Below are 27,423 nucleotides of genomic sequence, written 5' to 3' on the forward strand. Positions count from 1 at the left end.
ATTTCAATGTTTTCTTTGCGGTTTTGTCCCCAATCCATGTTTTCTTGAATGTATTCCAACATGCAGATATAGCAAACACTTAGAATCACATGTTGATGCTTTGAAGTCACTTGAGCGTATGTTTCATCTTTCATGTTGTCTTTTTGTAGTCCTTTTTTTTACATGAGTACTTTAACAAACAGGCTTTGTTTGGAGGGTTGGTTAAATCAAGACAACATCCTCTTGTCTGTTTTGATTTATCTGAATCAGATTGATTGTTTTAATGCACCTGAATTTTGACTGATGTCTGGTTTGCCTGCATGCAGTAAAGAAACAAAAGAGAGTGTGTTCAGAGATTAAAGTAAATATCACCATAAAATCAGCCAGTCAAATAAGTCACAACCTTCCTGAGGTTTAAATCACTTTAATGCAGTTTTAAAAAGCTTTCTTCATGTTACAGATGTGTGATTATTTTAATGGACAGCAAGTAACTGTACATTTCCTCATGAACGACTACAAAAGGAATGTTGCTATTTTTCTTGTAAAAAAAAGAAGAAAACAACAGAATACAGGACCGCTGGATAAACACATTTCACGTAATAGAAAACCCAAATAATTACAGTCTCAGTCAGAATGGCTCCATCCTGTTTCACACTTGGATTAAAAAAAAGTTCTCAATTATCATAGTTTTTAGGCTAATGTCTAAATATCGAAGGCACACACTGAACGCCCCCTTCCCCGCGGCGTCCATGTTTCCACCTCGCGATGATTGCCAATTAGAGCAGAAATCAATTTATAGTCTCCATTGCTTAATTGATATTATTATGTTTACTGTAGAATGAATAATCAAATATTGTATCATTACATCAAAATGAAGTCGTGCATGAAGTGGGCCCGGCAGGTAGCCGCCGCTGAGAGGTTTCTCGTTAAAAAGAAGTGATTGCTGATAATTAAGGTTTATCATTATATTCCCACTTCTCCAAATGGTGGTAGTGAGAGATTCAGTCCCTTCCAAGTTCAGCCTAAAAAAACAACAACAATTAAAAACGAATAGTTTCTAACATGAGTCCAAATCAAAACGACATCAACGTATCTTCCAGAACAAAGAATTTATTTTAGAAGAAATCATGTCAGATTTTAAATATTTACCACAAAATGCTCTTAACGGGAAATGTTAAATAAATTACTAGTTGACTGAAAAATCATAAATAAACAGAAATAATCATGTTTAGCGTCTTGGCAAAAGCCCGTCTCCTTAGACTTGTGTCCATGTCTAAGATGTCCTCCAGGTGATTGTGAAAGACTTTTCAATGGTGTGAGATTGTGGTGCTGCGTCAATCAGCAACTCCTGATTCTGAAGGAGAGAAAGAGAGAGTTATTCGAACAAAATAAAATTTGTGTTTGTGATGCAACTTTATAGATGAAATGAAAGCTAAAACGCACACTCATGGTCAAGAGTTACTGCACAAATTATCTTTAGGAGCTTAAACTCGTGTGTGATTGCAGGCCGGTTCCGTCAATGACCCGATAATGGCATGATGAAGAAAAATAAATGGTGTTTCGAGAGAATCGTTGGAAAATGCCACCTCTGATCTGACATACGCTGCTGAGGGCAAACGCACACATGGAGACAGATGGAGCTGCCTCACCTCTTTCAGACTTATTATACAGTCAGGAAATACTAAGAAAGATAAATGATTTTGTGTGGGCTGGAACACTACTTATTCAGATTCACATGCGCACAGTTTCTTTGTCATATCCCCCCCCCCCCCCCCCCTTCGATTCTACTCATGGCTGGTATAAATCTCAGTCTCTGGAGCTCCTGCCTGCATTCTTATTAATAGAAACGGTCGATGCGCACACAACTTTTAAAAGGCATCTCTTTTTCTTTTCTTTTTTTGTCAGAATGTAAACTCCTCTCTGTATTTCATCAAGCTCACTGTACAGGATGAAGATATAGAGGACTAGGAGAGACACTTACAAAATTCAAGGAGGAATCAATTAGCTGAATGCTAATGTTTAGCTTTTAAAGTATTCTTAGATATTTTAGTGATTCTCATTGCTGTAATATTTTTTTTTTTCGTTCTCAGCATAATTTAAAGGTGGCAAACACATACTTCCATGATGCATAAAAAATCATGTGTTACAAATAATTTGAATCATTATAAAAATATTATAAACAATATAAATAGGGATGGCCCGATACCATTTTTTTTCAAACTGATACGAGTACGAGTATTTACATTTGTGTACTTGCCGATACAGAGTACCGATACCGATATTTCTACCGCAAAAGTAACTCCCAGAAAAGAAGACAGAAGACTATTTTAGAACACAGGTTAGAAGACTGTTTTTATTTTCTTCTCTGCTTGTTTTAACAAGTCTAAAAATAAATAATAATGAGTAAAATAATAAATGTATTAACACACAAACCACTGTTAATTTAACATAAAAGCAAGCAGTTTAGTGCGTGCATGGTCTGACATGACTGAATGCGTGCAAAGTGCGCTCCCTTAATAGCCTAATTCCTAAAAAGCTGACAGTTCATAGTGATCTCACACATCTCTGTTATTATCAATGAAGCTGACTGCACAATGAATCTTTCATAATATCCACACTTTGTGTCATGATTCTGCCCTCGTGTCCTTGATTTTCTCTAGTCTTGAGGCAGGATCATGACAGAATCATGTTTTGTGTGCAAGCACATGGTCTTGTGTTTTGAGCCATGTGCTTGTGTTGTCACGTCACCCCGCCCCCTTGTTATCCTCGTCTCGTCATTATTGTCTAGTCAGTTTCACCTGTCCTTGTCTAGTCAGCTTCACCTGTCTTTGTCATTAGTGTCTCCCTATTTAATCCCCTTGTGTTTGCTGTCCTGTGTCGGTACATTGTCTAACTTTGCGTGTTAATCCCTGTGAGTATATTGTCTGAAGACCTGTTTAATCAGTATTGTGAGTTTGTTTCCTGTCAAGTCAGAGTCTTTGTTTGTCATCGTGTCTTAGTCTTGTTATACTCTGCTCCAGTCCTGTTTTACCCCCTCGTGGGTTTTGTTTTCTGTTTTGGTCCAAAATAAATCATTTGAGTGTCATCTGCTGTCTGCGCCTGGGTTCTCCTTCCATCTTCGTGACACTTTGTTTGTTATAATCAGAGGATTTGCCAGCATACAGAATTCAGCACTGACCAAAAAAGTTTTGAGCAGTGAGGGGAGTCTATCTTAAATGCTTCTGATTGGCCATTGCGTTCAAGAAATCAACACACATGTCTGTGATTGGCTAAATCGCTCAACACTGCAAACATGTTATGAATAGAAACTCTGGCCTGTAAATCGTTTCTATTTTGTTTTAGTTGTTCTTGCTTTTCTGCAACAGATGAATAAAAATCTATTAGTTTTAATGTTTTATTCATAGACATTTTTAGTTTGCGGGAGTCCCACGAATCGTTTTATTCACCCGCAACCCGCACACACAGAGTGAGTGCATTACCGCCCACGCACGCGCTCGCACTCGGCCATCAAATCTAGTCCCGCGCCGCACTCTATTGCATTGGGAGTGCACATCCCTATGCCTCAGTTCACATCGACAAAGCACTCGCGGCGGCCAGTTTCGTTTCGCAAAATGTACGTGGTATCGGGGCATGGTATCGGCGAATTATTATGAGTACAAGTACGAGTATATGAGGACAGTACCGACCCGATCCCCGATGCCAGTATCGGTATCGGGCCATCCCTAAATATAAATGCTTTTAAAGTACTCTTAGATTTTTTAGTGATTCTTATTAGTGTAATAAAATATTTTTATTGTTCTGAGCAAATTTTAAAGGCAGCAAACACACTTCCACAATGCATAATAATCATGTATTACAAATAATTTGAATTATTATAAAATTATTATAAACAGTATAAATAATTAAATTAAATTATTAAATTAAATTGTCATGAAAATCGTATCACTTCTGAATATTAAAATTAAAATCTCTTTAAAAATGTACAAATAATTTTAAATAAAATATAATTTTGTCTTTCTTTGTATTGATTTTGGGGTGAAATACAATTCAATGAAAGGCAACAAACAAATACATCCAGGATGTATACATCATTTTAAATATAAAAATATAAATGTATTATTATTTATTAAATATAAATAATATAATAATTTATAATATCCTCAAAAGTCATGGAAATAATATATCTTGACATATTAAAACTAAAATATTAATATTTTAAATAAAATATATTTTCATATTTCTTTGTATTGATTTTGGGGTTAATTTTGATTCACCCAATTATGAAAGTAAATTTAAAAATAAAAAAAAAACTTGAAAATCAATCACTTTATAATTTGGCAAACACAAAGATTTTTTTTTTTATTTCTAAAAATTCAATATAAAATTATTTACATGTATTCAATAATTATTAAATATAATTTTTATACTTAAATTACAGTTTACATTTTTAAACATTGTGATATATTTATATTTGTATTTTTAAATGACTAAAACAGAATACAAATTAAATAGATTTTTTTAAGCAGCACCTCTTGTCTCCTCTAATTGTATCAGTGATTCTGACAATATCAATGGCTAAAGTATATGTTTACATGAAGTATCTCACCTCGGTGATGTAATTAAAGCCCAAGTTGGCATCAGACTTCCCGTCTACACTCATGGTAACCACAGTGATGTGTTCTGTTACACCCCACACCTTCACATTACCCAGGGTTAACCTGTCAACCTCGGCCAAACCATCAGTGGGAACCATGCTAGTAAGAACACCCTATGAATATAAACACACAGCACAGCTGTTACACAAGATACAAAGTACAAAAAGTAAGAGCAAAAATGCTATTGCAATTTGCAAATGATAATTGCTGAAAGTAAAACATCTGGATACATTATATTAATGCATATTTCTGGAGAAATGTACTTAATTATCACAAATAATCGCAAAAACTCGAAAATATGACCCATTTCTTGAGATTCAGTCATTTAGATTTGACTAGAACAGAATGAAAAACAACAGAAAATTGTGTTGTTTCAGTATTAATGTAACATCTGTGCCGAGACAATTCAAACTAGCTGAGTTTGACCTTGTTTTTACAAACAGTTCTCAACTCCATAGGGCCTTATTTTTTTTCCCCCACCACTCAAATAATCTCCCCACATATGACATCAAACCCACAGGAAGTCCAGAGAGCTCTGACCTGGGCCAAGGGGCCTTGAGCTGCTTCAGCATGAAATAGGTTTGGATCTGGATTTTTTTTCTATATTGAGAGTGACCACAGATGTTTGGCTTCAAGTGAGATGGACAATCTTGAAGTCCCTATAGGTTTTTAATGGCAACTGTGCATGACCACAATCCAAATAAATCTGAAAGAACTGCACACATAGTGTACTTTAAAAAATATGAACATACCGAAGACACAGAGAAATTTGTCAAGAGGAAACGTTTTTTCTGAACAGTATCTGTAAGGAGAAAGACGGGAAAAAAGAAGATGATTAAGAGAAGAACAGGAAAGGGCCATTTTAAAAACATTTTAAAAACAAAATACACAAACTTATATATATATATATATATATATATATATATATATATATATATATAGATACATGTTAAAACATTTTATTTTATTGTGTGTAATGCTATTGACACCTATTATTAAAATAAAATATGTTATCATTAATAGTATTTACTATGTGGAAAAAGTTATAAATCTAACAATCGGAAATACATGCATCTACTGAAATAACATTTCTTGCAAATCTCCAAAAACATATCTATATTTTGAAATGAACACCTGGGGAAAGAAAAACACCAACTTGTATTCTTTTTCACACAAATTATGATTACAGTTATAGATTATCATTTAATAAAAACTTACTTTGGAGCGGTTCCTTGCAAACTATTATTTTAAGATTACCTCAAAATGCTTTGTGCATAATTTGGTATGTGCGTCACATAACCAGCTCCATATGTATGGCTTTTCTGATGTAGTAAACTTGTCCGTTAGCTCACCTTATTGCACTTGCAGTGCAGAGTAATAATGTGTTTTTATCTCGCGTTTGCTTTTGTCAACACTATCATTAGGTTTAGGGCCCTATCAAACAGGCCAGTGTTTTTTGCTAGTTTCAGCCCAACACAGTTATCATTTTCACGTCCTGCGCCATGTCATTTAAATAGCAAATGCATTTGCGCTCATTTGTGCTCCCATGGGCGTGCTGTTCTGAAAACGGTTTTGCTATTTTGAGGCAACTGGCGCCATTGACAAACAAAAACAAAGATATGGAATCCAGCTGGTCCCGTAGATGGTCTGCTTACACGCTTTAACCTTGCGCACGAGCAGATACATATCCTCTCTGGAGAATAGTTCAGTCTTTCCGATTGCAAATTCCGCCATGTAAATAGTGAATCCGCCATGGCGCGAGCGCAACTAGCTTTTAAAGAGAATGGGAAATGAGACTCTGATTGGTTTATTAGACGTTATGCCCAAAACACACCCATTACTCATTAAGAGAATTGGGACAACCCTTTCAGACCGGGTGCGCCGACCATTTTTCCCGCCGTAAAACTAGCCTTAAGGTCCGGTTTTAGTGTAGATGGTATGTTATTTTCGAACAGGATGGAGAATTAACCTTCTAGTACCACTCTCTGAACATTACATTTCTGAACTACTGCAATACGTTCAACAACCACTGAACTGAATGCGTTTTTATAGCCACTCACTGGACATTTCAATTTGAAGCTAAACGGTGCAAAAGCAACGTAATATCGTTTTGTAGAAATGTTGAGTCTGGGTTTAAGAAATCATCAATGAAACTAGAATCATCAAGCTAAATCAAAACTATTTAATTCTTCATGATCCCCCCCCCCCCCCCAATAACCAACCAATGCCCTCTCCATCATCCCAGAACAGGGATCCATGTGCTGAACCTTCATCATCGAGAGCAACAAGCAGACCCAGAGGATTCTTACGACTACGAAAAAAAGAAAAAAAAAAACACAAAACAAAACAAAATTGTGAACACACAATTGTGGAAAATGGACATATAAAAGAAAATTGACTGTTTGTGTTGTAAGAAACTTTTTGAAAGTGAAAAAAAAAAATACTATGAAGCTATAGAAACATGGCCCAATTATACATTAAACAACTCTTAAAAAAAGATGCAGGGTAACTTCTTCACCTGTAGTGTGTGTTGTTCTCTGGTTTCTGCCAGGGCAGGATGTAGCCTCCTCTCACGTGGAGGTTAATTTTCTCTAATGGCGAATCCATATACACAAACTGTCCTCGCACTCCAACAACTTTGCCCTGGATGATAAATCGCAAACAAGCAAATAAGAGACCCCAATATTAGAGGACAAAGTACCGCAGGTTGAAATTGTTGCTGAAAGCTAGTTGCACTATGACTGGTTGTTTAATTCATATGCTTACTAAATCTTGCTAATAAAGATTTGCATGCTTGCTAATAAAATGTTTATTTGCATGCTGCTAGAATGCTTACCGTGTGGTAATCGTACCAGCGGGCATTTGGAACGTAGCCCTTGACCACAGTGGCGCCCTTCACAAAAATAAATGAGAACAAAATAATAAATAACAACATAAACAACACTAAGAAGAACGTCAATCTCTCTTTACTAATTGAATATAGTGCTATGTGACATTGTGTTACTTGTGATTTGCTTATAGCACAAATATAGCGATGGTGTTTTTGTGAGCATACCTTGTCCAAAGCAGGTGTGATTAAGAGGGCGGGACCCCAGAGGAACTGCCTGTCGATTTCCCATGTGTTTTCATCATTGACAAACCTGCATTACAGAACACAGCGCTGAGAACATTATTTATACAACACAGTGCATGCAGATCATAATAGAAAAGCAGAAAAAGTGAGGAAAAGAAAGGGAGGTTACAATAAAAATATGAGATGCAGAAACAAATAGAGCATAGAACATTCAGTCCAATAGTTCAGGCTTCTAAAAACAGAGTGGAAGAGGAAGGTTACACAGGACAACAGGAAAGTGAAAAGCACTGATATCAAAGCAGGCTAAAAAAAAAGTCATTAGATGGAATATAAGACCGAAGGTTTGGCCCGAGTTCTGATTAGTCATTCCTATGATTGAGATGTAATTGATTGAGGATGGACTGAAAATAGTGTCAGAAAGAAAATATGGTATAATGAAGATGTATTTGGAGGGAATTTGAGGAGCAGAAGGTTTTAAAGGGATGGTTCACACAAAAATGGACGTTTCGTCATCATTTCTTCACAGGCACTGTTACATTTACTTTTATTGCATGGAAAAATAATAGCATGAACATTCTGGTAAACATCATGGTTTTGAAATAGTATGAGGGTGAGCAAATGGAAGACAAAATGATTTTAATTTTTGGGTCAACTACTCAGAAACATGAGTACTGGTAAACACTCACTCGTGCAGCATGGGTCTGACCACAGTTTTTCCGTTAACGTGAGCTTCATACATCAATGTGTACAAATATGGCAAGAGGGTATAGCGAATATTCAGCACATCACGGGACATATTAGCAAACTCTGGGCCCCAGGCCACGGGATCCTGCCTCTGTGAAAGATTACAAAAATCTCATCAGATTAGAAATATCCAACACTACTTCTGAAGACAACGTGAATAGATTCTCTGGCAAACCTCATCACCACAGTGATTGCCCAGGTGTTATGGGTGCTTATAAGTGCATCCCAGTATTCTATTCTTCAATAAAGGTTATTTGCTGGCATCTATGATTCCATAAAGAACCTTTAACATTTAAAGATTCTTTATAGTGGAAAAAGGTTCTTTAGATTATTAAAATGTTCTTCAAAATAAGAAAAAGTTCACTGAATTGCAGTTTAGGGAACCAAAAATGGTTCTTCTATGTCTTTACTTCTACAAAAACATTTCTGGAACCTTTCTTTCTTAAAGGTGCCCTAGAATTTGAATTTAAATGTATCTTAGCATAGTTAAATAACAAGAGTTCAGTACATGGACATGACATACAGTGAGTCTCAAACACCATTGTCTTCTCCTTCTTATTTAAATCTTGTTTTTGAAAAACACCCCTGAAAAATAGGCAAATCTCCATATAACACCGACTGTGACGCAACAGTCGGGATCATTAATATGTACGCCTCCAAAAAATTGCATATGCCAGCCCATTTTAAATGACAGGTGGAACTGCGCAGCCGAATGTGAAGACTTTTCATACCCTTCCCACAGAAAAGGAATGTCAACAGGCGTGGTTGATGTTTATATATAATCAGATACCGCAACAGTTTAATTTGAAGTTGCTAGTTTGCTCTGCCCATTTCACCATGGACTTATTTTCGAACATGGGACAATATCAAGCAGGCTTGTCTCAGCGTCTCATACTGAAGAAGAGGGTAATTCCAACTATATTCCCGCAAGTGGTAAGTAGTGATTTTATTAACGATAATTTACACTGTGTTATCTAGATCCAGCGCAAGATCCTAGTACAGTAACAAATATCAAACTCCAAGTAACGAGCATACACAACTAAATAGTATGACAAAGTATTTACGCTGAGGTTATTTCTTGCCTGTGTTGTCATATAAATCTACAAAATAATACTTTTAGATACACATGTTAATTCCCTTTTGTCAAATAATTGTACTTTCGTCTTTTTCATCAACAACACGTCAGGGGCTAACTACGTTAATTTAGTTGCTCACAGATAATGTTAGCTCACTCGATCCTTCTAGCTAACGTCACATTCTACACCACATAAGTTGAAACTATATTTATTTGACAAGGCATCTAACGTTAGTACATTTGTTAAAATGTTTTAATTTTAGAAAACTGACATATGATTATTTTGTACGCTTGTATTTCAGAGTGCACCACAGCCCTTCAGAGCAGGACTCCTCATTACTATTCATGACCCTGCCAAATAAGGTAAAAAAAGACCATTTCATTCTAGGGCCAATTTCCAGAGTTGAAAATGGACCTGTAAAAACATATCTGGGCATTTTAAATGCCCTTAAATAAGCCACATACCCTTATGTAGATATCTACGGTGACCGGGAGGGGACATGTTCGGTTCACTTATTTTTGTTGTGGCCACAACATATAAACTCGTGGGAACGTGATATTAAGTCATGGGAACATCATATTAAGTCGTGGGAACGTGATTATAAGTTGTGGCCACGAGATCATTTTGTTGAGGTAACGACATAATTATGTCGTGGCCACGCGCTGCAAAGTCGTAGCCTCGAGATCATATGTTGAGGGAACGATATATTTTTTCTCGTGGCCACGACTTCATATTTTGAGAGAACGACATGTATTTGTCGTGGCCACGAGTTATGTTGAGGGAGCCACAGCGGCCAATACTGTAACCGTACCATATAGGCTAGCATAGACTGGGCTACAGCAGAGATGGAGATGACAGAAGAAATAACATTTTACTTTAAATTAGGAATGTCATATAAATATATAGTGCGGTCTTTGGCATTAAGATATGGGTACGTTATAAGTGAAAGACACCTGAAGCGCATTCTTAATTTGAATGGGCTTTTTTTGTCACAGTTTTGCACTGGGTTTGACGTTGGACGTTCGATATTCGCATATTAGGGACCGTCTCAAAAGTACATGCGACATTGGCATAAACGGTTCCAACTTCAATAGCATTTTAAGACAATGACTTACAGTCATACAACTACCTGTACATTGTTCACCCAGGTCTCATGTATGATGCACACCTTTTAGTTTTTTGATATTTGTGACCCTGGATCACAAAAGCAGTCTTAAGTAGCACGGGTATATTTGTGGGAATAGCCATCAATACATGGGTATGGGTCAAAATTATTAAAAAAAATATATTTATGCCAAAAATCATTAGGATATTAAGTAAAGATCATGTTCCATGAAGATATTATGTAAATGTCCTACCGTAAATGTATAAAACATTTATATTTGTGAGTGAATGCGATTTAGATTTTCTCAATGTTTCGATTTTTTTCCACCCTCAGATTCCATATTTTCAAATAGTTGTATCTCGGCCAAATATTGTCCTATCCTAACAAACCATACATCAATGGAAAGCTTATGTATTCATGTAGCGAGGGGGGCGTGGTCCAGCGAGGTCTGCAGCAGAGGAATGGGGGCGGAGCCAAGTGGTAAGAAAGTGGGTCAAGTGCAAAATGACGAACACCTGTTTCTGATTGCAGTGATTGGCGTGGGGAGACCGGATAAAAGCCGGGCGGTACGGGAGTTCGAGGAGAGAGAAGGACTGGGAACTTGTACACAAATGGACTGAGATATTTACCTGCCAAAGGACTGTTTATTTTGCTGAACGAGTGCTATGGTTTACCTAAAGCCTAGTTCACACTACATGATTTTAAGCCCGATTTAAGCCCGATTTGCAAATCGTTGAGCTCGCCGACAGGTCAGGGTGTTATCGCGTGCAAATCGCGGGCGATGAACGATCGCCAATCTGTTAGTATGAAAGAGCCAACAACGCATCAAAGACACTCGCAGACGCCTCGCAGACGCGTCGCCGAGCCCAGGAAAATATCTAGCATGCTAGATATCCAGAGCTGTCGCGCGACTCAAGCTCACGTGATGTCATGAGCTACAGCCAATCAGAGCAAGGCATGGGTTGAGGTCTTGATGTCATGAGCTACAGCCAATCAGAGCAACGCATGGGTTGAGGTCCCCGGGTAAAGACGCGGGTAAATACGGGATTTTCAAAGAAACACGGAAGACGAGTTTACAGAAAGATGAGCAACATGTCGTCAAGAGAGCAATGGACTCAGGATTTGGAGCAAAATTTAATCGAACTGTGGCAGGAGACGTGGTTTGTAGACCAGATAGAATCGTTGGGTGACAGAGTTGTTGTCAACTCGTGTAGTGCGTTACCTCCTGTTGCGGATCAATCACGTTGTGTCGTGTGGTCTGAACAGCTCAACAACTTGAACACTCCTGATTTCACAGAGAGCAAGTCATGTAGTGTGAACCGCACAGTTCAGCCCGACGTTTTAAAATCATGTAGTGTGAACTAGGCTTTAGGTGAAGGCGCCCTCGCGCAACTTTCTTTCCTGTGTTTACGTTTTCTTAATAAAGTGTACAAGTCCCAGTCACAGCGACCCTTGTCTTCTTCCATCCTTACAATACTGAACGCAAACATCTCTACAATTCAGCTTTCATGTGATGTATAAATCTCAATTTCAAAAAAATGACCCATAAGACTGGTTTTGTCATCCAGGGTCACATTTATGACAATAAACTGCTAAATCATATGCATAATAATGCTATGTATTTCACTACTGTATGTATATATATATCATATACATAATATATTACAATATTTAAAGCTCAATAGCATTTTAAGACAATGACTTACAGTCATAAAACCAACTGTACATTGTTCACCAAGGTCTCATGTATGATGCACACCTTTTAGATTTTTGATATTTATGACAATAAACTGTTGTTGAAAAAGCATGTGCAAATATTGCTATGTATTTCACTACTGTCACATACCTGACACCTAGATGAACAATGTATAGTTGTTTTATGACTGTAAAATATTGTCATATTATGTATATGATTCCATACAGTAGTGCAATACATAGCAATATTTGCATATGATTTAGCAGTTTATTGTCATATCAAAAATCTAAAAGGTGTGCATCATACATGAGACCTGGGTGAAAAATGTACAGATCGTTTTATGACTGTAAGTCATTGTCTTCAAATGCTATTGAAGTTGGAAACGTTTATGCCAATGTCGTATGTAATCTTGAGACGGTCCCTAAAATGCGAATTGCGAACGTCCAACGTCAAACCAACTTCATGCCAGTGCAAAACTGCGACAAAAAAGCCCATTCAATTTAAGAATGCGCTTCAGGTGTCTTTCACTTATAACGTACCCATGTTTTAATGCCAAAGACCGCACTATATCTTTATATGACATTCCTAATTTAAAGTAAAATGTTATTTCTTCTGTCATCTCCATCTCTGCTGTAGCCCAGTCTATGCTATGCATAGACTGTAAAAAAATGCTATGGTGCGGTTACAGTATTGGCTCCCTCAACATAACTCGTGGCCACGACAAATATATGTCGTTCTCTCAAAATATGAAGTCGTGGCCACGAGAAAAAATATATCGTTCCCTCAACATATGATCTCGAGGCTACGACTTTGCAATGCATGGCCACGACATAATTATGTCGTTACCTCAACAAAATTATCTCGTGGCCACGACTTATAATCATGTTCCCACGACTTAATATGACATTCCCATGACTTAATATCATGTTCCCACGACTTAATATCACGTTCTCACGAGTTTATATGTTGTGGCCACGACAAAAAATAAGTGAACCAAACATGTCCCCTCCCGGTCACCGTAGATATCAGAGACAAAATTAAAATTTTATTTCAACACATTCTAGGGCACCTTTAAGAGTTTTCATTGGAATGTACATGTTTTTGCTTATTTATTGGTGACATATTTTATAAATGTTTTCCTCACGAGTTTTGTCTTAAGCTTGCTCAGTAATTGTATTGCACTATTTTATGTAAAGCTGCTTTGCAATCATATTTAGTATAACAACATGTTGACACTTAATGGCATGCAGTTTGAAATGGCATAAATGAAAATGCTGTCATCATTTACTCACCCTCAAGTTGTTTCAAACCTGTATGAATTTCTTTCTTCTGCTGAACACACAAAACAAGATATTTTGAAGAATGTTGGAATAACCAAGCAGTTGATGTACTCCATTGACTTACATAGTATTTGACATTCTTCAAGATCTATTATTTTGTGTTCAGCAGAAAAAAAGAAATTCATACAGATTTGAAACAACTTGATAACAATGATAACAGAATTTTCTTTTTCCTAGTGAACTATTCCATTACTATCAAATTTTCTGTAAAGATTTGTTTTCTCTCTATAATTCATTAATTTATGATCCAGTTCCAAACAAATCAAACTGGAACACCACCACATATCCTGCATTATCCATTATGAGACCATAGGAATAAATACTTAAGCCCAGAACAATATTTCCATGATCCAAATCTATACAGCTGTGTCTCACTGAATCCAGATGTAACCGTACACCACAGTGAGCATCTGTGCCCATGTGTGTGTGAGCATCTGACTTCTTATACAGGCAGAATGTTAATTGTCTGCCAGACAGAGAATCAGTTTGCCCCCTCGGTGGCACAATGAGTGGTGTTAAGAGCAGTGGGTGTGAGTTAATGTGCTCACAGATATAAAGGTGAACCATATCTGATAATTATTTCTCAAGTACCACACGTTCACAGGTCTGACCGCAAATGCGTGCATGCTAACAAGTCTTAACTCTTTCCCCGCCATTAACGGAATTTTCCTTCATTTTTTGGCAACACTTCCCCGCCATTGACGAAATATGTACCGGTGTTGTAGTCTCCAGTATAGGTGGAGTATAGGTTTATGATTAGCTGTGGGGTTAGGATTAAGGGGGTGGGGTTTGAATTAGCTAATTAGGTAACGTCTTCATTTAAGGGGGTAATGATTTGGCAGGGAGTCTAAATTCGGCACAACAGCGGAAATCCATTTTCTTACTAGGGGGCGCTATTACGCATCTTCTGAAAAAATACAGAATATCTGGATCCGAAAACAAGTGAAGAAGAAGCAAACACAACCTATAGAAGCATTGCTTACGCACATGTAAGTTAACATGTTTATCAAATATTTAACAGCATATAAATCAAAACTGCCTAATGTCACGAATGACTGAAATGTCGAACCCAAGAAGACGTATAGGACTGTACAAGCTTTAAGGGTGTTAATATTAGACAATCTACTAGGTCTACTAGATTGTTCTGAATCCAATGCGGACATAGTCTTTGACGAACACAATTTTCTCTGCTTTTTGTTCAAAATGTTTATTTACTTTACGATTGATTGATTGATTGATTGATTGATTGATTGATTGATTGATTGATACCTACATTCAAGTGTTGATATAAAAAAAAAATGAATGGATAAAATGCTGGTGCTGGCTGGCAATAATAACAAAAATATGCTGGCGCGGAAGGAGTTAAACATGAACTAAACACTTTATGAAGTGAGAACTCCTCACAGTTTCTGTATGTTATGCCAAGGCTAAAAACAACTGTTCGTGTCCTGTAAACGTCCTTTAAACAAGACACATTTACCTGATACGCAAAACTGTCTGAGATATTAAGGCTTGTATTAAGAATGTATATTGCATATAAGTGTATTTTGTCTTGTTATACTGACAAATATGTCTTCCAACTACTCATGTTTAAAAGAGGTGAAATAATATGCAATTTCATCAAGACAAAATAACTTTATATGAAAGATAAATTATCTGAAAGTGAGCCTTAATATATTATGCAGTTTGACTTTTAGATACATTTATCTTTTTTTAAGTATATTTTTAAACAACACAATTTTTTTTAGGAAATTATTTGTGCATATGAACATGATATTGTCAAGTTGTTTTTAAGGTTGAACATATAATTAGACTATATATATATTAGTAAAATTATGTTAAATATATAAAAAAATATAAAGTTCTTTTTTAAATTTTGACTCAAAGTCAACATTTTTATTTTTGAACAAAAAACACAAATGTGACATTTGTAGGACAAGGGGTTGTTAAACTAAAAATAAAACCGTAAAGAAAATTGTTACTTTGATATAAAACAAATTTTGAAATATTAAAAATATAAATATATATAATAATCTAAATTATTGATAAAAGTTACAATAATATCTCAATTATACGAAAATAAAACTGTGTGGGACAACTAAATTTAATTTGTTCAAAAGACCTAACAATTGTAAAATAATATAGTGATGCTAGCCTTAGTAAACACACTGAATTCTTTGGCTTTTAATGATCTTGCCTTTTTGACCTGTAGAATCTCTAGTATTGTCTCCTCTCTCCCGCACAGAGCGTAATCTCCTTGTCCTAATGTAATGGGAAAAGCTAATATCTCTGTGTTAATGTGTTTGAATGAACTAGACCTTCCTCCTTTTAGAGCTAACTGCTGCTCGCAGACAAAACAGCCAAATTATTCCAAATGTACTGCTCTCTGACTCCATTAGCATGTGACTTAGCGTGATGGAGAGACAGACGAACTTGGAAGCCTTGGCAGGAGCCTAAGAATTATGACCATCGCTGCAGAAGCTGGTCTATCTCTCTCTCTCTCTTTATCTGGCAGCTGCCATCATGGGGAACATTTGCACAGGCAACTGACTTTGCAAGATATTAGGAGTAAATAAGATGGTCTTTTCAAACTTCTTTCGGCGTCTGTTCATCTGTTAACTCCTACCTCTTTTGTTTTTTGCCTTGTGTGGGATTTATGTTTGCTCCCATTGTGCTTTTTTAGGATTAGCCTGAAAAGGTTTTTTTTTTTTTTTTTTTTAAATAGCTAGTAATCTTTAGTTTACGTCATAGCCATGAATATTTTTGTTATCATCTGACAAATATTTGGTCATCAATATTAGTCAATTTCCTGCAAAAGAACAACGTTAAATGATGTCTGCTATAACTGAATTTATTCAGCTTTCAAGATTAGGGGAGCGCGGGCACAACCTAGCGCAGGATTAAATGTAACACGGACCTTTTACATAGTTAGTAAGGATCAAGCAGGTTGTGTTTCCGTTCTTTTTCTCTCGCTGCCAGAGGGCGGTCTCCCGCAAATTTGTGGAAAGTTTTGATAAGTTTTTGTGAAGATACTGGACAAAGAGTGTTTTGACACCATGCAAGTACATTTTTTTATCATACTTTTTTTTTTCGGTTTCTGAGTTGGGTGTGTACGTCACCAAATCTAACTTTATATTACCTTAATCACTGTCTTGTTGGCTAACTTGGCTAAAATATACCACCATTTTGAAACATATCAGCAACTCCTAGCAACTGTAAGCTAGGCTTTTAAAATATGTTTTACACAGCGGGGTAAGTTGTAGCACAGTGTTACAACTAAGCAACCAAGTGTACAATGATAATGAAATGAAAACAGGGAGCCACACAACTTTTCAGGTTTGAGTATTTACTTATATATTTAACTTTGTTGGACTTTCACAAACAATGTTGGAATTTTTTTTTTATAATGCATTGATCACTTGTTTATTTATTTAAATATAGCCTGTTTTTAATGCAATAATAATTTAAAATGTGATTTTAAGCTTGTTTTTATTATTGTTACTATTATTATTATTATTAATAATAATAATAATAATAATTAGCATGCAGCTGCCACACACAAATACAATTCAATTGTAATTACAATATTTTATGATTTAATTTATTTATTACAAAACTGTGCAGCCCTTTCCTATATCTCTATCCATTATATTGATCCATAATAGAAGGATGATTGGATGAGGGATGGATGTATGGATATCTATCTATACAGATGCACAAACAATACCAATCTATACAGATAAAATAGTACTGAATTATGTGTGTTACACTCTCTGTCTATTACAATTAACCCCTCATATGGGGTAAGTTGTAACATTTGCACTTCTGTCACTTTCAGCGTAACTGTATGGAAATGGTAGGTCCTAGAAAAAATCTTTAAGTGTTCATTTTTGTAAAAAAAAAAAAAAAAAGATGAATCTAACTTAATTATTTTTTTAATTGTAGCCAAAACCAAAATGTGTTAGGTTGTTACCCGCTTTCCCCTACACTACCATAAAGATGAGCTTAGACACAGACTTAAAGGGCCCTATCATACACCCGGCACAATGCGACACAAGTGTTTTTTGCTAGTTTCAGCCCGACGCAACGACCTGCTTGTTTAAATAACAAATGCATTTGTGCCTATTTGTGCGCTCATAGGCGTGCTGGTCTGAAAGCGAGGTGTATTCAGGTGCATTATTGGTGCGTTGCTATTTTGAGGCAACTGAAACTGCACCATTGACTAACAAAAACCTGGTCTAAAGTCAATAGCGCAGTATTTTGTATTTGTACTTATTAGTAATATGAGCCTATAGGCAGGTGCACAACGCGTGTACACTCTGCTTATTACACACACAGGGACGCGCAGCAGCACACAAACATGTCAAATATGAAAAATAAAAGAAGTACAATGTAAAAGATTATTATTGTGTACATACATATATGGTGAAATCCAGCTTGTACCGTGGATGGTCTGCTTGTGCGCTTTAACATCGAGCATGAGTAGATGCATTTCCTCTCTGGAGAAGCGTTCAGTTTTTCCGCTTGCAAATTCCGCCATGTAAATAGCGAATCCTCCATGGCGCGAGCCCAACTGGCTTTTAAAGGGAATGGGGGATGAGACTCTGACTGATTTATTGCATGTTAAGCCCAAAACACACCCATCACTCATTAAGAGAATATGAACAACCCTTCTAGACCACCCTTACCAACCCTTCCCCATCGTTAAACTAGCAAAAGTGGATACGGACACGCCCCAAGTGCACTTGCGCCGTGCGCTTAAGACCATGCGCTTAGATCGTTAAAATAGGGCCCAACGTTCCTAAGACTCCCTTTTTTGATTTCATTAAGTGTCTCAGTATCTTATTCAATATCCAACATGTCTTTCTCACTATCACTTTGTAATTCAGGCCACCTTGACACCCTCCATACTTTGCCATTTGTCTGTGGATGACCTTCCATTTTCCTCCGTAGCCACATTAAAGCTAATGACATCTTGGAGGGGTAATTACGGCACCAAGGGGACGTGCAGGGATAAACACGTCCGGGCGCAGGGGTAGAGGCAAGCTGAGGACAGTCTCTTATTGGAACTGTCATTGAGACACGCAGAGGGCACATCCACACCGGTGCAAGTGAATGACTCGGCAGTATAAAGCGGAAAAAAATATGCAGACATGCTGTCTTGCAAGCGCTGCTGTGCACTTTTGTTTTAATAAAGCCCTCTAAATTTCCTGTTCACTGTCAGAGCTTGTCTAACACCGGAATCAATACACATCATGCCATTTTAAAAGTGTTTTTGTTAGCATTTTTACTTTTGTGTTTTTTTTTTTTTCATTCTCCAGCCAAAATCCCAAAAGACTATAGACTATAGCTTTTATTTTTCTTATGCCTTTTCGTAATTTTTACTGCATAATCTTTTATTTTCAATCTCTCTGAAAAGCCTGCGTCAAACTGATTCTTGTTTAAAAACGAATCAGCAGTAAAATGAAATGAACAGTGTCTGACGTGATCTGGAACTTTAAATATAAAGTTCATCCACGCTGTCATAATGTTAGGATCACAAGGAAGATAATGTTTTTCTATATTTTTCTTGTGTCTGTGTCTCTCTCGTATTTACTACTACATGACATGTGTGAATCGCTGGGCAGAGCTAAAGAGGTAAAGATGTAGAAGTAGGTGTTGGTCTTTCATCGCACTATGACATCATAATGAGACAAAATCTGCAACAAATAATTTTGTCAGTTTGGTTTCAATAAAAGCTATTTTCGTACTAGCGATAGCCAAAATATAGCAAACATAGCGATAGTAAACGCTATGTCTCCAACTCCCTAATTTATATCATAATTTGTAACAAATCCTGAAGGGTTCTAATCTGAATTATATGATTCCAACATAACACAAATCAAAATCTTGATCTTTAGTTCCCCATATCCTGTTTCCAAAAGGTCTATAATTACCAACAGGATAAAAAGATGTTGTTTGATAGCACAAGAAATGTAAAGAAAATACTTTTTAGATTTTAAAAATCCCACAGCTTCCCGACAGATTTCCTTTAGTAGCAGATTTCAGTAGCAAGACATTATTCCAATAATATATATAATGTTCTGGTTAATAAAAATTGATATATAAAATTGAAAAACAATATATATATATATATATATATATATATATATATATATATATATATATATATATATATATATATATATATATATATATATATATATATATATATATATATATACAAATAAGAATAAAAATAAGATCCACAGGGGTTTTCTATTTATCTAGTAGAATGGTATTTGATTCATTAGGATTACATTTACATTTATTCATTTTGACAGACCATTTGTGTCCCATGTCCTACCACCTGAGCTACAGGATCCTTTAGGGCATTGTGTGCACAATCCTTTAGGATTTTTAGACTACAATTCCACTCCAAACACTATTTCTGTTTGTACGTCCTTTGTTTAATCACCCAATAGCAAAGCCATTTTTAAATGATTCAAGTCCAGAAGGGTTTTGGATAACTTTGAGCATTTAATTATACCCCCCAAATGTAGCTGTTAGCAACAAAGCTGCCACATCCACTCACTGAAGAATTTTCCCCACACCATATCGATCCCACTCACTCCCCAGGCTTATTGGATTTTTGTGACAGGTCCCAGCACTTGCAAAGGTCACATTTTAAACAAGTACCAGAGTGAATACCTGACAGCCCACCTGTCTACGGATCTCAGATATTAGTCAGCAGCCTGTGTGGGGGGCCCTTTTCAAGTGCCACTGTGTGTTTCGAGGCTTTGTGATGGACTACTGTCTGTCTCAGGGATTCAGAGATCATTTTCATACGTCCTGAGGGCGCCACACAGACAAGCGTTCATGTAGCAAGTTGTCATGGCTGTCCGTACAGTAATATTATCTTGTTTCACCTTCTATTTTGATGCCTGTCACTCAATGTCAGTGATTATCAGGATTAAAACCATATAAGTCTCAATTAAGGGTCCGTTTCACGCTGTCTGCTGAACCATGGTCCCACACGTCCATTGCCACATGTCCATTAATTTTCTGTCAGACCAAATTTCTAGATGTGCACGATCAATCAAAATAAAACCAAAATCGGGATTGTTGATGGTTAATGACAATTAACAAAGAGTAAAGGCTGCAATTTCATTAAATAAGTATATAGATTATTCAAAGTTGGAAAATTATGTAACGAAGACAGCCATTAATATTAGTATTATAGTTAGTATAGTAATAGTTGTACAATTAAAATTAGTATTAGTATTATTATTCTTAAGTACTCGTTATTTACAGTGAAACATGTAGCATTTCTTATTTTGTTTAATATAATAATATTATTAAATAATATTAATAAATATTTTATTTTATTATTTTATTGTCATATTGATATTGATATTTTGGCCAAAATATGAAGCCATGCAAACAAGCAGAGCAAACCTTGGAGTTTTTTATGCATTTTTAAACTGCAATTTTGTATCATAAAAATCACAATGATATTTTCCCTGAAATTGTGCAGCCTTACAAATATTTGTCCTATGTTCAGATCCCATTCCCATGTTCAGATCCAAACATTGAAATTCCCATGTTCAGATCCCAACATTATTATAACGTGATGTTAAACATGAGTTTTAAAAAGGAAAAAGAGGTCTGAAACAATATGACGGAGTAAACTCATACTAACCCTCGTATCTAAGCTTAGAATAAGATATTTCCTTTGGTTAACACTGCTAAGAAAATCCTAAATCTGTCCATAAAAAGGTGCTGTGTTTGTTCTTACTGGCATGTTAATGGTGTTGTGGTTTCTGGAGAATGGGTAGAAAGCTCCAAGCTGCATCCAACGCAAACACATCTCGTATTCGGCAGGGTTAAAGAAGCCACAGATATCAGCACCAGTCTGGAACACAAGCGGAAAGTGAGAATGAGAAGGGAAAAGAGACATAGAGAGAGTAACACAACTATAGATCTCTGTAAAAACAGGGCCAACTCCAAAACATTAATAAATAATCTCAGAGTCAGTGTAATGGCTGCATGCTAGTGTAATGCACCTAAACTAAAACATTGTTTGATAGGAAATAAAGCACAAATGAAAAATCAATAGCAAGTGCTGGGGTAGGACGAGAGAGGCACTTACGTAAGAGATGCCAAATATGCTGAACTCCATCATGCCTGAAAGAGAGAGAGAGAGAGAGAGAGAGAGAGAGAGAGAGAGAGAGAGAGAGAGAGAGAGAGAGAGAGAGAGAGAGAGAGAGAGAGAGAGAGAGAGAGAGAGAGAGAGAGAGAGAGAGAGAATGGGACGAGGGTTTTCAGTTTCAGTACAGCAGACCTTGTTCAACACTTTCTTCCAACAAAAAACATTGGAGGTTTAATGGAAACAAAATATATGTTTATTTATTAAAATGTCATTTATTCCTGTGATGGGAAAGCTGAATTTTCAGCATCATCACTCCAGTCTGTGGTGTCACATGATCCATCATAAACCATTCTAAAATGCTGATTTGCTGCTCAAGAAACATTTCTTATTACTAAAATAATTGTGATGCTTAAGTTTTTGGTAGAATTTTTTGTAGATTTTTCTCTGGATTCTTTGTTGATTAAAAAGTTTAAAAGAACAGCAGATTCCCAAGAACCAAACATAAATAAACTCATACCAATGATGGACTTCAGTAGCTGGTCCCAGGCAGAGTAGTTGTCTCCCAGCCAATGTCCTGCCCACCGACCACTAGATGGGTACGTTGAACGGGTAACTACGACACCTCTCTTGCCAGTGGTATTAAGCAAAGCTCTGTTACACACACACACACACACACACACACACACACACACACACACACACACACACACACACACACACACACACACACAAACACACATAAACACAAACACACAAACACACATAAACACACACACACATAACACACACACACACACACACACACACACACACACACGCACAAAGACACAGAAGTTAAAACTCATTCCAGAACAACTAAGAAAAAAATACATTAGTGAATATGGATGAACAGAAAACTCACTTATAAGTGGGTTCCGTGTGAGACCAGCCGTACAAGTTGTGGACATCATAATGTTTGACACGATTGCCATCAGCAAGGATCTGCTCGCTGTTCATGCATAAAGTCTTATGGTTCAGACCCATATGCATGGACTCTAGTGCTGGGAATAAGTTTTAAAATGAGCAGATTAATTTCAAATGCACAGTGCTAAATACATGTGTTGACCATCTGTGTTGTAAAATCTCTCTAGCCATGTATACATGTCGGGGCGCACACATTGGAACTTACGGGGCATATATGGAGGATTTTCTAAATTGGGATTCCCTAGACATTTTCCTCCAACAGTGCCATGCACAAAACTGGCTGGCTCATTCATGTCCTTCAGAAAGGAAATAACAATGACAATGAAGGCAAAGGATAAAAACATTGATTATATGCATATGTGCAATGTCAGTGGGTGTGGCTATGCTAAACATTCACTCATTGCATCCTTACGATGACTTTCTCAAATAGAACGTTTTTCTGAATCAACACCCTTGTTTCAACAACATTCTTAAAAATGTAATATTTCTCATTTTATTTTATAGGTATTTAATTGTTATGGTTAGGGTTGTGTTGTTTCAAGAGCATAATGTTGTTGTGTAATGGTACTATATGCATGGACAGAGAACACAGATGTCCTCAAAGAACGTCTGGTGCAATTGTAATTATTGAAATTGCACTCACAATCCAAAGTCCGTCAAACTTCATGATGTTGTTGTAAAAGTCTTTAATCTGGTTCTGCCACCATTGTGATGTGTTGGCCTTGAAGAAATCAGGGAATGCCACGAAAGATCTGAATAGCTGAAGGTGGATGAAATGAAAAAGACATTTTAATAACTGTGCTTTAACTATTACTACACTTCGCCAAAGTGCTTTAACCATTGCAATGGTCTGTGCTTCAGTAATTGGATATTACAGTAGTGCAACTAAAAATGCTAATTTGTTTAAACAATGTGCTGATTCACTTTTATAGCAGTGGGTCTGCTATGTTCTGAATCTGATTGGCTGCAATGACTTTGTTTACTACATGCTGATTGGCTGATATACTAGTGGGTGATATACTATAATACTAGTAGTATGGTACCACAAGCTCATTGGCAGATAACGTGTCTTCCACATGCCAATTGGCTGATAGTATTCTAAGATGTCACACTCTTCTCTCTTGACTGCATTTGCAATTAGAGTCCATTGTACTGATGATTACAGTATGAATAGAGTTGGATATCCGGGAACAAGAGAAAAAGATGTTTGATTCTCTGATTAAAGGGAGAAAGGGAGAAAGGGAAAAAGGGGGGTAGAGAGAGGGGCAGATACCTCTACTTGAATATCCCAGTCCAAAGAATTGTCCACAGTGACATTGGGGTAGTCAGGCCACACCTATGACAGACACAAACAACAGCTAAAATCTGTGTTTCAGGTTAGTCTAGAAGGATCATTCCTTATTGCAATACATGTCCCCATCATACTAGATCATCATACTATGTCTTAAAACATTAGATAAACAGGTTCTCTAAAATCAAAATGTTTCAAAGAAACCAATATTTCTTGGGAATATGGTTTTATCCTGTGATTAAGTTATACTTTTTTTTCCTGAAGTGTCTTCATTATCACTTTCTTTTTTCATTATCATGTTTTTCATACCTTTCCCCACACAATGTCTTTGCTGAGTTCAGCAGGCCATTTGATGAAAACGTCTTCTTCTATCCCGAGTCGGAACGCAGGGTAGTCTTGCGTCTCATTGGCCGCTATAGCCGGGTCCTGAAGCACACAAACAAATAAAGCGTGTAGTTCTGACAAGGTACAGAATACATCTCATTGCATGTGCCTAGCCAGAATTAGACCAGACTGATGTCAAGACTACATCAATCCATATTTATGAACTCTGCTCTCATTACAGTTAAACGTCCATTATCACTTTATGATAACAACTTTTTGTTTCCAGTAATTGAAAACTGCTTGTACCAAAATGAAGATGAAACGCATCCCCTCAGCCCTCATGTTGTCCACCAGAGCAGGCAGTCCTTTGAAGTTCTTTTGGTCCAGCGTGAAGTCCATCTGCCTCTCCATGTAGTCAATGTCTGCATATTGCACATCCTTTAAGGGATCAAAGGTCAAATATTATGATCATTAAACTTGAATGTGAAGTTCCATGTTAATTGTTGAACAATTTAGTGCAAAATTAGCAATGCTTTGGTTTGAAACATGAAACTTTACTGCGCATGCAGGCAGTGTGATGATATGCAGATGATAGGTGGTTACTTAATGAAGTTCCAAACATAGGTTCAGGAGAAGCCTAAACATTCAGTCCTGTCAATCATCATTATGAGCGCATACAAGCAGCAGTCATTGCACCATCCCAGCTACAATTCTTCCGACATCGCTCCTCCTCCCCATTTCCTCTTTTTTCTTATTCTTCCTCTGCGCAGTACTGTTATAGTGGGGGTTTAGCTCAGAGCTCGAGCCGAGCCTCGGATTCGAGCCTTCTTCAAGGCCAAGTTTGCTTATTATTTTCACAATTTAATCATATGCCTTGCAAAAATTGCCTTGTAAAATGCAACAGCAGACTTCAAACAAGCCAAACATTTGAAGTATTATTCATTATTAGTTACAAATGGAGCAGGAAAAGCTACAAGATGAATTTTAATACATGGTGTTAGGGGTTCATTCAAATCCTACTAGTGATGGTTGTCTTAGAAAGAACTGCCAATAAATGAGTCACTAACTCACTCCTGGTACCACTTTAGGGGACAGATTTACTAAATGGGCAAATTAGCACGAGAGCGCAATTCCACAAATGCGGCGATGGGAGTGGCAAGTATTGTGTGTGATAGACTGCTGACGCACAAATTAAAGAAGTCAAATCATTAACACAATGATCAACGCAATCTACAAAGAGCAGTGCAAATTAGCGTTGGGACCATAGATAACGCTGGTGAAAATGCGGACTGTTAAAGGCTAACTAAACAATAAAACAATTTTTTTTAGTTAATTATCTGTAAGAATGGAGCTTCATAAATGCTGTTCATTGATTCGAGTAAATTTTTTGACATTTGGGTATAAAGTGTTTTAATTTTTAAATATATGTTGTAAAAACTTCTGAGTGCTGCCCTCCTCAGGTTAAACGGAAAGCTCCTGCAGTAGGGGTACTCTCTGACGTAGAATACTCTCTGACGTCACTCTGTCATGCCCTTGGTGCGAGCTCACCACGCCCTTGGCAGCCCCTGGTATAAAAGCATCTGGTTCCGTCAAAACTACTGTAGCGAGTCAGGAGTTGGAATTACGAGTATTGAAAATGATCAGGATAGTTATATTAGCATCTAGTTAGCATAGCATTTATATAGTTATTTAGATTATTTCGTGTAGCCTAGGTAGTTAATCTCGCCTATCGCTCCAATGTGCAACCTGCATTTTACGTGTGATTGCTTCTCCAACGCAATGGAGGTGGAAATGGGCTTCTCCACACAGCTCGCGCTGCCAAACGCTGCTCTTCCTGCATGCACTCCACCACCGCAGCGGTGTCATGATGCAAGTGAGCATATATGTTTAATCACAATTTATGTTCCTTCTTATTAGGCTAAAGTTAATCCTCTTGTGTCGACAAACGCGCCGGCGCGATCTGCTGATTATTTTTTTCACATAGCAGCAAAATATAATGAACGTAATAGTAGCCTAATAATAATCCTGGAAAAAATTACCTCAAAATGACTGAATATAAGAATAATCGGATGCCGATCGCGATGCGGGAGTTAAGACCGCAGTTTGAACTGGTGTCCACAGACAATTCACCCTCCTCCACTTCAGGTGAAGGTGGGGGAGAAAAGTTCTCGACTTCAAATGACCGCTCTGTTGCAAAGCTACTTGTGTCACTCCATTTTAGCTAGTTTGACAGCAGCTGTCACTGCGGGTCTCAGGTGCACGCCCCCCTGCTCAGCCCGTCCTCGGTTCGTCCCCTCTATCTCCGCTGGGGTCTGCCCACTTTTCCAGCATTTTTCAAATATTGCCAGTGGGTGGAGTCAGGCTTTGACCAGGGGTTTAGTAACCCTTTAAATACCAGCTAAAGAAGCCACAGTATGTTGAAAAATGCAGTTTTGATGCACCAGGTATTGTGTGACTCTATGTAATTGAGGGTTCCAAGTCGTCTTTTATTTCCTCCAGCAAATTAAAAATAACATGGCTTGGCAAACGATATGTTGATAATGTTCGGATTACGTCTTCTTCTGTCATTCCAGAGAAAGTAATTAATAAGAGCGGAAATTATTGCGTTCAGGGGGATAAATCAAAGACACATATGCTCACACTAAAAGATGTGATTGCTTACATAAGGAATTGCAGCAGCTTTCATGTCATTGTAAAGATCTGCAATCTCCTTATCATTGGCGTAGCCGTAGCGACAAAGCTGGAATCCAAGTGACCAATAGGCTGGAAGAACCGGGCGGCCAATCATCTGTCAGACAAAATGCACAAAACGAGAGAAAAATGTTTAACATTTTATGCAAATACATTTTAGAACATAAATATTCAAGTGGCTTAAGAGAATCTAATGGCCCCCTCTGTCTATGTGACAAGCAAGCTTCTTTTAGATACATATTTATGTATTTCATTTATGCATGTGAGTTTTTCGGATGTTATTTTGTGTGTGTGTTTAGATTGAGTACACTGTGGGCAATGAGGCATAGAGACTCCAGCTGCTAAACCTCATAAA

General features: G+C 37.0%; 1 protein-coding gene across 1 annotated transcript in view; it reads right to left on the reverse strand.

Annotated features, from left to right (window-relative positions):
* Window positions 1-387: 387 nt before the first annotated feature.
* si (sucrase-isomaltase) overlaps window positions 388-27,423 on the reverse strand; it is a 99,014-nt gene continuing 71,978 nt past the window's right edge. The window contains exons 32-49 of the mRNA XM_077193881.1: window positions 27,040-27,165; window positions 24,684-24,815; window positions 24,363-24,479; window positions 24,036-24,098; window positions 23,406-23,522; window positions 22,968-23,058; window positions 22,701-22,839; window positions 22,317-22,450; window positions 21,800-21,834; window positions 21,446-21,562; window positions 8,394-8,542; window positions 7,690-7,774; window positions 7,471-7,527; window positions 7,153-7,277; window positions 6,857-6,945; window positions 5,387-5,436; window positions 4,586-4,747; window positions 388-1,333 (exon numbers count right to left, since the gene is read on the reverse strand). Of these exons, the coding sequence (XP_077049996.1) occupies window positions 1,253-1,333; window positions 4,586-4,747; window positions 5,387-5,436; window positions 6,857-6,945; window positions 7,153-7,277; window positions 7,471-7,527; window positions 7,690-7,774; window positions 8,394-8,542; window positions 21,446-21,562; window positions 21,800-21,834; window positions 22,317-22,450; window positions 22,701-22,839; window positions 22,968-23,058; window positions 23,406-23,522; window positions 24,036-24,098; window positions 24,363-24,479; window positions 24,684-24,815; window positions 27,040-27,165 (1,869 nt within the window). The 3' untranslated portion in view covers window positions 388-1,252. The remainder of the gene's footprint in view (window positions 1,334-4,585; window positions 4,748-5,386; window positions 5,437-6,856; window positions 6,946-7,152; window positions 7,278-7,470; window positions 7,528-7,689; window positions 7,775-8,393; window positions 8,543-21,445; window positions 21,563-21,799; window positions 21,835-22,316; window positions 22,451-22,700; window positions 22,840-22,967; window positions 23,059-23,405; window positions 23,523-24,035; window positions 24,099-24,362; window positions 24,480-24,683; window positions 24,816-27,039; window positions 27,166-27,423) is intronic.

The sequence above is a fragment of the Siphateles boraxobius genome, unplaced genomic scaffold (assembly GCF_051911475.1).
Source record: "Siphateles boraxobius isolate OS27281-9 unplaced genomic scaffold, OSU_SipBor_1 31, whole genome shotgun sequence".
NCBI classification, from domain to species: Eukaryota; Metazoa; Chordata; class Actinopteri; order Cypriniformes; family Leuciscidae; genus Siphateles; species Siphateles boraxobius.